The sequence below is a fragment of the Stegodyphus dumicola genome, chromosome 4, assembly GCF_044657685.1.
Source record: "Stegodyphus dumicola isolate Sdum_Otavi_A_Nest chromosome 4, ASM4465768v1".
NCBI lineage: Eukaryota > Metazoa > Arthropoda > Arachnida > Araneae > Eresidae > Stegodyphus > Stegodyphus dumicola.
Genome location: NC_140771.1, coordinates 240,470,914 through 240,485,569, shown reverse-complemented (window position 1 = coordinate 240,485,569; position 14,656 = coordinate 240,470,914). Strand labels below are relative to the sequence as shown.

At 34.3% G+C, this 14,656-nt stretch overlaps 1 protein-coding gene across 2 annotated transcripts in view; it reads right to left on the bottom strand.

Annotated features, from left to right (window-relative positions):
* Positions 1-14,656, bottom strand: part of LOC118190791 (glycine receptor subunit alpha-2-like) — a 96,730-nt gene that overhangs the window by 46,532 nt on the left and 35,542 nt on the right. For both annotated transcript variants that reach the window (XM_035361570.2, XM_085816129.1), the window contains one exon: positions 9,873-10,099. In XM_035361570.2, coding sequence (XP_035217461.1) covers positions 9,873-10,099 — 227 coding nt within the window. The remainder of the gene's footprint in view (positions 1-9,872; positions 10,100-14,656) is intronic.

The window sequence follows — 14,656 nt, the reverse complement described above, 5'->3', positions numbered from 1 at the left end:
GGTTGAGAAACTCTACTTTGTCGTATTTATTTTGTAGAATAGAATTGGCTTTTGTCCGCTAAAAAGAGCAATGATGATTATTATTTTGATTAAATTTGGGTTTAAGATCTGAATTAGCTTCGAACTTATAGAATATGTCAGCTGTAATTAAGTCTTTTAGTTTTAATTCTGTTTTCCCCAAAGGGTTTAATGTATTGTTACGTGCATACAGGTTCGTGATGGAGTGAATGCATACGGAATCTATGATAGCTTTATAAGGTATTTCTCCCGCCTTCTTAGCATGCCTTCGTAGTGTAGTGGTCAGCAAGCTGGGCGCGTATTCCACAGGTCTGTGGTTGGATTCCCGGCCAAGGCGTTGCTCATTTTTCATCACTCCTGCTTCGAAAATACTTAATGTCTCTACAGTGGCTCCCGAACTAAATGGGTGGTGGCTGATGATTCTCCACACCCAGGATTTGGCGATTGGGTCCCCTAAACCACAGTCACCCTTTAAAAGGGGGAGTATATGAGGTATTTCTCCCGCCTTCTTAGCATGCCTTCTTAGTGTAGTGGTCAGCAGCTGGGTGCGCATTTCAGAGGTCCGTGGTTCGATTCCTGGGAAAGGCGTCGTTCATTTTTCACTTCTCTTGCTTCCAAAAAATACCGAATGTCTCTACAGCTTGATCAAGGTTATTTCAACAAAAGAAACACTTTACAGTTCTCGAAATTTCCACAAGACTACTTGTACTTGTACAGCTTTTCTGAACAGAGTCCAATCAGTAGTTACTGCTACAAACTACTAAGAACGCTAAACACAACGCAATGTAAAGTGCAAGAGCGAAGCTCGCACGGAGAGATCTCTCAGTACTCTGAAATCAACTCTGAACTGTAACCTGAAAACTGATGCTCTCTCCGGGGTTATAATGTTGCCCTCTAATCGCCGAGGAATGTCTTGTGCCTTCCATTTCTCGAAATTGCTGGAAGACACATGCGGTTAAAGTTACATACAAAGGCCGGAAACGGTTACGGTTATATATAGGGATTAATCGCAGTTTATTCAATTACAGGACCAATTACACACACTTATCCGGGGACCGAACCAAAACGTGGCTAAATTGTCGCCAAGCTCGGCGACTTTTGGTGATTTTTCGCCAAATTTGGCAACAAAAATTATTTGCGGAAACCTTCGCCAGCTTGGCGATATCTCGCCAAGTCCCAGAAATTTTATTTTTATGCTAGAGCTTCGCCCTCTTCAGGCTCTTTATTCTATGTTATATGAAAGATAGTAGAATTCTAATTTAAATATTTTGTGATTTTCTTATTAAATTATATGCGGCGTAAGTTCGAAGAAAACGATGCTTAATAATAAAGCTGAAAAGACAAAACACGGGTTAGCAGGAGTGAGTGCAACAGCAGACGTAAGTAGACTGTGAGCTCTGCGAAGGCGTAAATAAACTTTAACAAAGCCTTTTGGGCGACTGTTAAAATCTGAAACCTTTCAGATTTTTTTCTTCTAGATAGAAAGAAAGAGAGCACGAATTCCATTCTCGAATCCTGATTTTTTAATATTTTCTTAAAACGTACTAAATTATAAAAAAAATTGAGTAATTAAAGTTATCTTTCGCATGAGAATTAACAAAATGTACATCTAAAAGTACTTTTCAAATTAGCATATTTTCGTACATAGTCTGTAAGTAAAAGCAACCAATAGAAAGTATGTAGAGGCATTAGGTCATTTCGCAGGAGAGATGAAAAATGAGCAACGCTTTCGCCGGGACTCGAGCCACGGGAATCTCGATACGCGCCGAGCGTGCTGACCACTACACTATGAAGGCATGCTAAGAAGGCGGGAGAAATACCTCATAAGTAAATAAAGAAATATGTATGTAAACTATATTGTTGTGTTATGTCAATATATTTTAGCATTAATCTACCAGCACTGATAAATATTATATTTTTTCAAACATTCAATATACCTGTCTGATTTTCCCACTTTTTATTTCAAGTAACCATATTCTTAACATAAAAACATTAAAAAATATATTTGCAAAGAAAATGAAATAATATTTCATAATTTATTAGCTGATGTTGTTTAGTGCACAATTAAAACTAAAGTTTTCACTATGTATGCATTAAAATTATTTTGTTTCCATACTGAATAAACGAATATGTAAGAGGATTTTTCAGTCAATTGGTTTTTGAAAAAATCGGTATAAAATTAGTTGTCAATCTCTGTATATTTTTTTAATATGGTATATTCCAAGAAACATACATACCACATTTGCTGGTACAACGATTTGATTTTCAATTATTTATTGCGTATCATTTAGTCTTCAACGACCACTTTTCAGGAATAAATTATGTTGCATATAAAATTTGTATTAAATTTGATTCGTTTTTATCTATTTTCTTACGGAATATTTGTTCTCAAGACAGTAAACGTTACTCAAGGGAAAATAAATGCTCATGGTATACCAATTTAAACTAAAACGTAAATAGGGTAATTAGTCATCCTGCAATATGTAAAGAAAACAAATTTAATGAAATGTTTCGATTATGTATATGCAGGATTCTCCTATGACGCTTTAATAAATTACAACGAAAATTAGATTATCTAATAACCATATTTTCCAGGATTTTTTCTCGAAGCCTAAAAAAGAAGAAACAATTTTGTGAAAGACCTTTTCAGGTTTGAACCCAGCTGCGTCTTACTTGAAAAAGTGGACAACGCAATTCAGTCAGCTATAGAATTTTAAACGCTTTAAAAAAGTGTATATATACAGCCTGTGAAGATGTGGGCGAAAGCTTAATTTCTGCAAGGAAAAATATTTCAAAGAATAAGTGCCAAATGTCGGGCAGTGTAAAATTCGCGTATTCGAGATTTTTCTTTGTCGAATGGCAACGCCAACCGGATCGCTTGGTTTTGATTCAGCAAAACAAAATATTCAGATAAAAATGATTCTGCCAGAATTTTTGTCTTATTTGTAAACATCGAATTTTTTGCAAATACAGTTTCTCAAAAAAGTGATGGGACACGTGTGCTTTACAAAAGGAAACTGCAATAAAATAAATTTTAAAAAACATGTAAAATTTTTTGTGGGTGTGTTTCATACTTAAATTTAGTAACAATTATTTCATAACATACATTTTCTCAAAATATTAAAATATTAATTTAATAAAAATACAATTGTTTAGAACGGAGCAGAAAATGGCTCACTTAAGTGATGGGACACTTACTTTTCCATCAAATATTTATCCAAAAATTTTACTTCTTGAAAGGTTTTAATATTTTGTTGGATTTCCTTTTACTTTTAAAACATGATTTAATCTTCTTGGGATGGATTCGACTAATTTTTTTTGTGATTTCTGGAGTGATTTTACCCCATTCTTCTTGAAGCACCGATTTTAATTGTTGTTTTGAAGAAATGGTGTGTTTGCGAATTCATGATTCCAATTCTTGCCAAATATTCTCTATGGGATTTAATTGTGGAGATTGTGGGGGTGTTTTTATTATTTCAGGACAGTTATACAGCAGCCAGAGTCTAACGTTCAAAGCACTGTGCTTGGGGTCATTGTCCTGGTAGAATTTAAAATCGTTATGAAGGTTCAATTTTCGTGCTGAAGATTTCAAATTTTGATTTAAAATGTCAATATACTTGTACTGATCCATTATACTGTCAATAAAAACAAGATTACCAACTCCAGCGAACGACATACACCCCCATAACATAACTCCTCCTCCACCATGTTTTACTGTTGGCACCAAGTTCTGTTTGTGAAATTCTTCCCTGGGTTTTCTCCACACCAAGATTCTACCGTCAGAACCAAATATATTAAATTTACTCTCATCAGCAAATATAACTTCATTCCAGTAATCAGAATTCTTATTTATGTTGGATTTTGCGAAAGCCAGTCTGAGTTTTCTATTCTTTTCACTCACGAAGAATTTTTTCCTGGCTGCTCTACCGTGATATCCAGTAGATAGAATTACTCTTCTAATAGTCTCAGAATTAACAATTACTCCATATAATGCTTTAAATCAGCAGCAACTTTAGGATCACTCATTCTTGGATTTTTTTTTTAAATATTTCGAACGATAATTCCGCTTTATTCCATTGGATAGCTTTGATGGTCGGCCAGGCCTTCTTTTATCCTGAATCATATTATTCTTTTTATATCGTTTAATGATATTGAAAACTGTTGAATGACTGAAGTTAACTGTTTCAGGAGTTTCTCTAATAGATCTTCCACGTTCAATATGCAAATTAATAACTAATTTTCGAATTCCAGGAAAAGTTTCTTTTCGTTTAGCATTCATGGCTGCACAGAGCTAAAAAACACAAAAATTCCAAAACAAACTGGAGAGAAATACTGCAGACGAATTTATAAATTATTGGCAATTGCTTTTGAGTAAAAATAAATACCCCAAAAGATATTTTTATTGTTTACTTCAGACGATTTTTGTTCCATAGTACGTAGTGTCCCATCACTTAAGTGAGCCATTTTCTGCTCCGTTCTAAACAATTGTATTTTTATTAAATTAATATTTTAATATTTTGAGAAAATGTATGTTATGTAATAAATGTTGCTAAATTTAAGTATGAAACACACCCACAAAAAATTTTACATGTTTTTTAAATTTATTTTATTGCAGTTTCCTTTTGTAATGCACAAGTCTTCCATCACTTTTTTGAGACACTGTATCTTAAATCAGAGCTAAATTATGATTCTGTTTGATTAATTTAATTCCGTTCAGGAGTTTGCTTACATTCAACACTGGTATAAAATCTTAGAATTCTTCAAGTTTTTTCAAGAATTTAACTAGACCTGAAAACTTTTCATGGAAGTGAAAACGTCTCTAGAAAATATAGTTCGTCAGTTAGTGTGTTTTTGAATAAATTTTATCTTCAGAGAAATGGAAAAGGCAAAAACACATAAAAACTCAAAATATCTGCATTAAAAATTACGAAGTAAATCTTAAACACTTATTTCCTCGAAAAACTTCCAGAAAGGATTAAGCATGATTTAATTGGCAATAATAAATGAAGGCGTTATCTTTGCTGTTGCGAAGCTAAGTTTCTCTAGATTGGCAACAAATCCACTAGTCTGCTGTGGCCGCCATCAAAAAAATTATTAGTCTTAGAGGCACTTAAACAACTTTAAAATTGTTGATAATTCTAAAAATATTGCATACGGATTTACTAAAGGCATAAAAACCTTAACCGGAAGATAAAAACAACATAATTCAATCATTTTTAAAGCAAAAAATGTACAATTTACAAACATATAAGAGTAAAGAAACTGAGATCACTGAGCCGGGCAACAGAGTGGATATATATATAAATATATTTATATACGTTTGGTGCGGCTGACTGCAACCAAAATACGAGGTGCACATCTACATGTTATAGCAGCCCTATATACAAAATTTCAACGTTCTGAGGCTACTTGTTTTTGAGTTATGCGAGATACGTACGTACATATATACGTTCGTACAGACGCCACGAAAAATTCTCTTCAGAATTCACTTTAAAGCAGTTTTATAATTTTTTTGAAGTCTTTTATTCTGTCCTTACGTACAGATATCACGCAAAAACATCGTTCAGTTGCATTCGATAGCGGTCAAAATGGATATTTTCGTTGAAATATGCTGCCTGAAACTTTTCGCGGTTACAATACTTCCTTTTTACTTCGTACAAGGAAGTAAAAAGGGCTAATTTACAATTTATAATGTATTTTCTCCCTCTTTTCAGCATACCTTCGTGGTGTAACGGTAGCACGCTCGGCGCATATAGGAGAAGTCCAAGTTCGAGTTCCGACGAGGGAACTCGCCTTTTTCACGTCTCCTGCTTCAAAGGAACCTAACGACTTTAGAGTAGTTCGCAACTAAAAAAGGTGGTGGACAATAAAATCTTATAGAAAATTAGGTGAACTCTTTTATAATAAAAATGTTCAGTAGTGTTTTCATTTCAAAAAATATTTCAATAAAAGTAAACACATTTTTAATACTAGATGATTTAAATAAAAGAAACCAGTTTTATTATCAGAGGTTCATATACAATTATTAGGAGTATTTATTTCAGTAATTAAAATTTTATAATTAACAGCATAAATTTAGTTTTCTATTTAAAAAGTGGAGTCTTTTATTGTAACAGACTGTTTCAATGAATTTTAGGATTTAAATTCCTTTTACGCGTTTACAAGATTTTACTTTTGTATCACATAAGTAATACTGTAAATAAGAATTACACAAAGTATTATATAACTTTATAAGCTGAAAAGTGTTATCTATAAGAGGAAAAGCAAAAATTTCTGTTCAATGATTCAGCATTTTATAAGATATTTCTCCCGCCTTCTTAGCATGCCTTCGCGGTGTAGGGGGCGGCACACTCGGCGCTTATTAGAGAGGCCCGTGGTTCGAGTCCTGGCGAAGGCATTGTTCCTTTTTGATGTCTTCTGCTTTCAAAATAACCTAATGCCTCTACAATTTCATGAGATGTGTTTACTTTTGCCCTTCTGTTTCCCACATATTGCAACAAGAAATGGATAGAACTGTCGTCACCTTTTAGCAGAGGTATCACCAAAAGCCAATACGACTTAAAGAAAAAAGTAAATTAGAGTTCTGAGTAATTAATTTTGGCCGAATTAATTAGAAGTAACTCTATTTGGATAGATTGATTGATCTCACCCCACTCTTTATTATTATTAAATAATTTAAACAAAATGTACAAAATTCATAACACATAATTTTACAAATTAAAGCATGAAGAATTCAAAATAATATGCTTGTTCTTGCTTTAGTGATACATATTTACACATGAGGAGCAGGAAAATACAATTTTATCCAGAAGTTGTACAATAACAAGTACACTCTGCGCAAAACAAGGGGGGGACAGTTGTATATTTCTTGTTCTACAGAGTCGATTGCAAGTAGGTGGATCTAACAATAGATCTACTTTAAGGTGATGGTAAAAATTCAAAAGTTTTTTCGAAGAACTTACGAAAATTACTAAAAAATACGTCTTTAAAAAAATAAATAAGAAAATATTGGGAAATTTTTTTCCTATCTGGTTCATTTGCGGTTTTGCAGCTGAAGATGGTGGTTCGGTAAAACCATCGAAACTAGTCCTGTGAAAATTTTGTAAATATAACGCTGATTTTTGTTGTTTGACTTCTGAATTAGAATCAGTATGTCATTTCAGAAAAGTTCGATTTTGTGTCAGAATGCCTATGTTATGTTATAACAATGCTATATATAAATCTAATATATATATCAGAAGTCGCGCTTTCGAGACATGGATGTGTGTGCAAGGTGTACATTAAACATGAAACTTATGAAAAGATGAATGTCAATTTTCTTTTCGTAGATATATTGCGTATACTTATTTATGTATTATGAAGATAACTTTTGATGCTTTCCAAGAAAAGTCTCATTTTAAAGAAACGTTTTCTCATATCCTTTAATTTGGCGCCTTCGGACATAATGTGCAACCCATCAGCTGTTCTAAGTCCATGTAAAAAGCGCGCTCGCTTTATATTATACATGTATACTAGTTGGGGAAACCCCGTGTCCTGCTAATACTTGGTTTAGAAAGATGTCACTTGCTAATCTTGAAGGTTTAACTTTTGGGATGAGTTGATGTGTTAACCGAGTTATGTCTTCTCATATATTATATTACAACAGAAATTCAAAATTTGCTTTAATATATAGTTTTGAAATTGTGTAGGTTTGTTATGGAATAAAGTCAAAAGGAACAATTCTCAGAAACCGAACATTTCCAGAAAACCCACATACGCAACTAGTACAGGAACGTTCAGTGCAAGTGCTTCACAAATGAATCGGGAACGTTCAAGCAGAACGTTCAAAAACACGTCTATATGTTACAGTTCTAAGATGGACAGTAACACGTCAAATACTTGTGTTTATAACACTTTCATGCAGCGTGTCATTAACGTTCTAGTACAACGTTTCTGGCACGTGTTACCTGAACGTTCTGAACCACCTCTATGTATTGCAGCTCAATAACGGACAGTAGCACGTCAAAAGTGGTACTACTATCACTCTTTTATAACGTTCTATGAATGTTCTTCTAACGTTCTAACATAACGTTCCTTTAACGTTCTGGCAGAACGCGGTGAATCACGTCAAAATGTTACAGTTCAATAACGGGCAGTAAAACGTCAAAAAATGGTGTTACTAACAATTTTGTATTGTTAGTAACACCATTTTTTGACTGCCCGTTACAATGTCCCTAGAGTGTTCTATGGAAGTTCCGGTAACCATCTAGTGGAACATTCCTTCAAAGTTCATGCAAAATGTTCTGAATTAGGTCTGTAAGTCGTAGCTCATTAATGGACAATAAAACTATTAACAATTTTATATAACGTTCATAGAACGTTCTATGACAGTTTCTATAACGTGCTAGCAGAACGTTGTCTTAACGTTCGGGCAGACGTTCTGAAATGTCGTCTATAGATTACAGGTTTATAACGAGCAATAGCACGTCAAATACTTGTACTGTTAACACTTCTGTATAACATGCTGAATCTGTATAAGTTCTGTATAACGTTCTGAATCACATTTAACTAGAACGTTTTGAATCCGGTCTATATGTACAAACTCTGAGGGACAACAATACTTGCGTCTAATGCGCCAGAAATTTAGTTTCCAAATTGTGAATTCAGTTCTTTAATGGAAGAGAACACTGCAGTTTTCTGGAAAAGACTTTATCTGTTTGAAGAAATGAATCTGTACTCGGGACAGAGTTGCAGCCGAAACATTTTCGGCGAGGTTTCAAAAAATCCCGCGTAGCCGGTACACCGTTTCCGTAGCTAGGCGGGACTTTGCTTCCAGCGGAGCTCTTTTTTTCTAGGAATTCTCCCATTAAACCAGTGCTACCAGAATCTCGTTAAGAAAAGTGCCGTCTAGCAGGGACCATCGATAGATGTGATAACCTCTTTAATCTTAAGATCTATGCAAAACGATATTGGAGTTTTATAGAGTTCTATGCAAGTTGATTCTATGCAATGATAGAATTTATGCTTATAGAATTCTATGCATTTTATGCATATTTATTGGGCAAAATGGTACAAAAATTTTATAAAGGATTTAGGTTAATCTTTGGATTATGGTAACTTCACGAATTTTTGGCGAAAATTTGGCGACCAACCCTGCTACAGCAACCTGCTAGTTTTTTTTTTTTTTTTTTTTTGGATGCCATTTTGTTTTTACGAAGTAAAGGCATGTTTATTTTTTTTTACTCAATATTTTTTCCAACAATCTGCTAGCCGAATTACGCTTATGCTAGAACTTTTATGGAATAAAAGTGCTTAATCATGACGAAGATTAGGGGCGAAAGTGGGAGAAAGTGCAGAATCGCCCACTGCCGTCACGCCACTGCTTGCCGCGGTTTTAAGAATTGCACATACACGGTATCCATGTACACGTTGACCTATTTTCACTTAAAAAAACATCCCAGAATTGCACAAAAATGGCATTGCGCACACTCTTGACTTTATCCATGTACACTGCTAAAGTTCTAGCTAGTAACCTTTATCGCCTTACCAAAATGTCGCCAAACTACCTGTTACCATATTCCAAAGATTAGCCAGGATTTATTTTTTATATCAATTTTCAAAACATCACTTTGACAGAGTTCTATTCTGTGAAGGTTTTATAAAATTTCTGTAGAATTTTATAGATGAACATTTATCTATAAAATTCTATAGGAATTTCTGCAGATCTTTATCAACCTCCACAAAGCTTTTTATTAAGAATATACATGAATAACTTACAAATACATATTTGCTTCATTAATCCAAATAAAAAAATAAGAATCCCTCTGAAAATTTGTAATTTAATATGTTTCACAAAGGATTGGAAGCTTGTTTACCTTTTACTCAGCATCACAGAACCATCTGGATCGATGTGCAGTAGTACAGTTCCTTCAGCGCCTCCAGCAAACGACCCAATATCTTTGTCATTAACAACGTGGATGGTAGGTGTCCATATACGGGCGGCATGCCAGTTATCCCCCACAATTTGAACGGAAGAATTTTGGTCATATTTTAATCTGCTGTCGTACCACATCTGTCTATACAATATATGCATCGTATATTCCTATAATAAATGAAATATATTGCAACAAACTTGATAGGTTTATACAGAGGTTATTTGCACAATCTTTAGAAGATTTTGGTTAACGGTAAAAAAAAAATTTGCTTGGAATATTTTTTTAACTGGAAATATATTTTTGAAAGTATGAACTGTCGTCTGCTACTTGACAGTTTTGTTTTCATGCAAAATGTCGCTTTTAAAGAAGCAATGGATGGCAAGCGCTATTTGTGTTCTTTCCGCATAAAAATTATTCGTAAAAAATCGAGAAAACATCGTGAAAGCTGTAGTTTTTCGATATCTAAAGCAACGATAGGTAATGTTGTCAACAACAAAGGTAAAACTGGTCAAAATTTAGCTTCAAATGGAAAAATTGTTCCAAATATACTCATGTCCATAAATTAAGGATAATTCGGAGTCACGCGAAAATCGAACTCTAAAATAAATATATCACCTGTAAAATCACTACACACATCTTCAAGAATCATATGCAAATTTCAGGAAGTAACCATATGTCACCGATGGTACGTCACAATGACGAGAGTGTAAGAGAGTGATATATAAGGAATACAGGCAAAAGAGTAAAATTGTTCGCAGGCGCTTTATAAGCATTTCAGTGCAATAACCCAATAGTTATGACACAAAGGACGCATTTGGATGATTTTTTACGTGGTAGAATTATCGGCCGTCTGGAATGTGGGCGTACCCAACTGGAAGTATCAGACGAACTTGGAATTGCAGTGTCATCTCCAGGCTTTGGCAACGATTCCAAGATGATGGTAATGTGAGTAGACGTTACAGCACAGGTCGCCCCCGAGTTACAACGCCGAATGAAGACCGGTATTTGGCAGTTATTGCCAAAAGCAACAGGCGGAGCGCAGCCTCAGACCTGTCTCGTCAGCTCTCTTCAACCACTGGTACGATAATTTCAAGGCAGACCGTGTACAGACGCTTAGGGCAGATTGGTCTATATGCTCGTAGACCTGTCAGATGCGTTCCACTTACTGCAACTCACTGTCGCCTGCGGTTAGCCTGGAGTAGAGAGCATGCATTGTGGACACCGCAACAGTGGGCTTGTGTGATGTTTTCCGACGAGTTCAGGTTTAGCTTGCAGTCTGATTCTCGCCGGACTTTGATATGGAGAGCTCCAGGTACCCGTTACCACCAAGAAAACATCATTGAACGACACCGTTACCGTGGTGCAGGGGTGCTCGTTTGGAGTAGAATTATTCTGGGTTCCAGAATAATGCATGTTCAAATTGGAACCATAACAAGACAAATCTATCGGGACGTCATTCTGTAACAACATGTACGTTTGTTTCGGGACGCCATGGGCGCACAATTTGTGTTTATGGATGACAACGCCCGTCCTCACCGTGCAAACATCGTAAGCGAATGCCTTCAATCGGAGGATATCACCCGTATACATTGGCCAGCATTCTCACCGGACTTGAATTCAGTAGAGCACGTGTAGGACATGCTTGGCCGACGAGTTGCAGCCCGTCAACCTCCTCCTACATATCTACCGGTACGTCGGAGACCATTGCTTTTTGAGAGGTGTAATATCCCCCAAGATCATATCGATAATTTGATACTCAGCATGTCTAAGCGTTGTACGGACTGTATTGCATCGTCTGGGAGACATACAATGTATTAACAATCAAACCAACCATGTAATATTGGTTTTTCGTAAATAGGTTTTTTTTTTTTTTTTTTTGTAATTTGCTCCAGGGAGAAAAAAATCGCTAATTTTTTTAATAATATCAAACATATAGCATCTGTTTTTGTTCTTTACCTTTTGTTTAATAAATAAGCTTTACAAATAAGTCAAATTTGTTTTGCTTCTAACTCTTCCTTTGCCTGAGTTTGCATTATCCTTAATTTATGGACATAAGTGTATATCCTCAGGTAAAAAAAAAAAAAAAAAGAAAAAAAGAAAAAAAAGGGAATGTTTCAAATGCCATATCGCAAAACGCAGAACTCGCTGCAGAATTTTTTATGGGAAACATCTTCCCGGACAAAAATGGGAAAATGTTGTCACACTATACGAATCTTGGGTGCACTTAAATGACTGCAATAAAAGAGATCCATTTATTATCATCAAAGAGGAGAAAAAAATCTTCAAACATAATTCAAGGCATCTAAAGAAAGTTTTTCTAAGGGATTTATGATTGTTGCATGTTTTTCATATAACGGCAAATTAAAAATAAAGAGAGAGAAGAAAAATGTTAAGATCAACTCGACATATTACCAGAAACACTTTTATATCCAATTTTAAAATATGAAATAACTTCTCTTTGCACACAGTGTGATCAATCAGTAGAACTGCATCAAGACATAATCTGAAGTGACAAGTCAAAATGTACACTGCCGGGAGAAAGGAGAAAAAGCGGGGACAGTTCTATATCTCTCGTTGTACTGGGCCGATTGACGAAATTCAACTTGCGTTTTACATGTCTCGAAAGCGTGACTTAACGATATGCATTAGATTCATATATATCGTTGTTCTAATGTAGGTAATTTGACACAAAATCGGACTTTTTCTGAAATTAAATGCTATTTTTTTTTCCATATTTCGATTGTAGGACTCAAATTATACCAAACCGCCAAGTTTTGTAAAAATCGCAGGAGTAGTTTTTAAAAAATTTGCTCTCAAAATTTTAACTCCTTCATGTTAATTGAATTTGACAGAGATTTATTAATATCACTTTTTTATTAAAACTTATTTGATTCTTTCTTTCATATTTCGAAATTTAAATTCATTCCAAATAAAATTCACCCATTTTTTATGATTTATTTTTAAAATTTGTGTTTTAAAATAATTTTTATAAATTTTTGGAAAAAATCTTGATATATAACCCACAATTGTTTTTTCACAATTTTAAAGTAGATGCATTACTAAGCATAGCAAAAAATTAAAGTTTTTTATTCAAAATTTCCTAAGATATACGTGAATTTACATTTTGGCGCGTTTTGAAATTTGGCGTAATTATTATAAGCTATAATAATGAAAATGTGGCTTGCGCAAATGTGGTTTGCGTTAAAATTATTTGAAAGTATGAACGATGACTTTTCCCTCTCGTGCACAACGGAAAAAATGTAAGGAAAATAGGTTGCTGTAAATTAAAAATTTCGCCAAGTTTTTTCCTTGGCAAAAACTGGAAAAAATGCGCCAAGATCAATTTTTAAATTTCTGAATAAATTTCTCACCAAAAATTACAAAATTTAATATAGGCAAAATTTGAGTCGTAGAATCGAAATATGGAAAAACATTGCTATATTATTTCAGTAAAAGTCCGATTTTTTTGTCAAAATGCCTATGTTAGAGCAATGTTATATATAAATTTAATATATATCCTAAGCCGCGCTTTCCAGACATGGTACAAGCAATTTGAATTTCGTCAATCGGCCTAGTGGAACCGGAGATATATAAATGTTTCCCTCTTTTTTGGAGCAGTATTGTTATTTCCTGGAAAAATATGGAACAAGAAATGAGTAATAAGTCGAGTATGACCTTCAGTCATATCCCTACCAAATTCCTGATCTATCATCAGTATATTTCTGCGCTTTTGGACTTTCAAAAAGCAAGCTGTCCAAACTTCGACCTACAATGTCCTCAAAGCCGTTTGAGAGCCAGTGGGGTAAAATACCTCTTCCGATCTTACGAAAGCTTTATTGTCTCAATCACGATGTATAAAGATAGTGAAGAATAAGGGTTAACAAATAAAATATTTAAAACATAAAATTTTTAGGTAAAATAGTTCTGTAAATCGTCTAAGAAATGTGCGAACGACCTTAGTAGGTATTTATTAATGTTAAACATCTGAACAACAGTATCAATTTTTGTAGAAATTTTCTCATAATTTAATCTGTTATCATATCAAATCTGTTTCTATAAGCTATGCAAAATGGATTCCTAAAATAGATAAAAAAATTGTAATGAAACAGACAAGGGAAGTTTCTGAATAATATCCGCATTCCCCATCGAAAAGACTTAAAAAAGTATTAATGTGACAATGCAATATGGCGCCAAAAGTATTAATGTCGTAATTCCTACTTTTGCAGATATTTTCGCCAGTGAAGCTGAAGATTATGATCTTCCTTATAGGAATTTTAGCACTTTAGCATGGCGGTGGACCGCTTACTGCAGTTCTCATTGTCTGCTGCAAAATCTCGGATCTCTGTCTAAAGTCTTTTTTTGTCTTCTTTCTCATGTTTGGATTTTGGTAGTAAGGTTGTGCACGAGGCCGAGTTTATCTGACGTTTTTTATCTAAGACAAATCGCTGCGTAACGTGAAGAGAGTAAAAGCGCGAAAAACAAGCAATATGCCTGTTTTGTATGGGAAAAGAAGAATGTAAATAATAATAATAATAATAATAATAAAATCTTAAATGTTTTCTGATTTTAAATTTCGTCCGAAGGGTCGTTTTTTTTAACATTTTGTGTGTTACCTTTATTTATTAAATATCATGTTCCTCGCACTTAAACCATAAGATCCAGTGCAACAGCAATATCGCAAAATAGTTTTAAAACGAGCCTATCTTTAGAATTTCCGATACAGA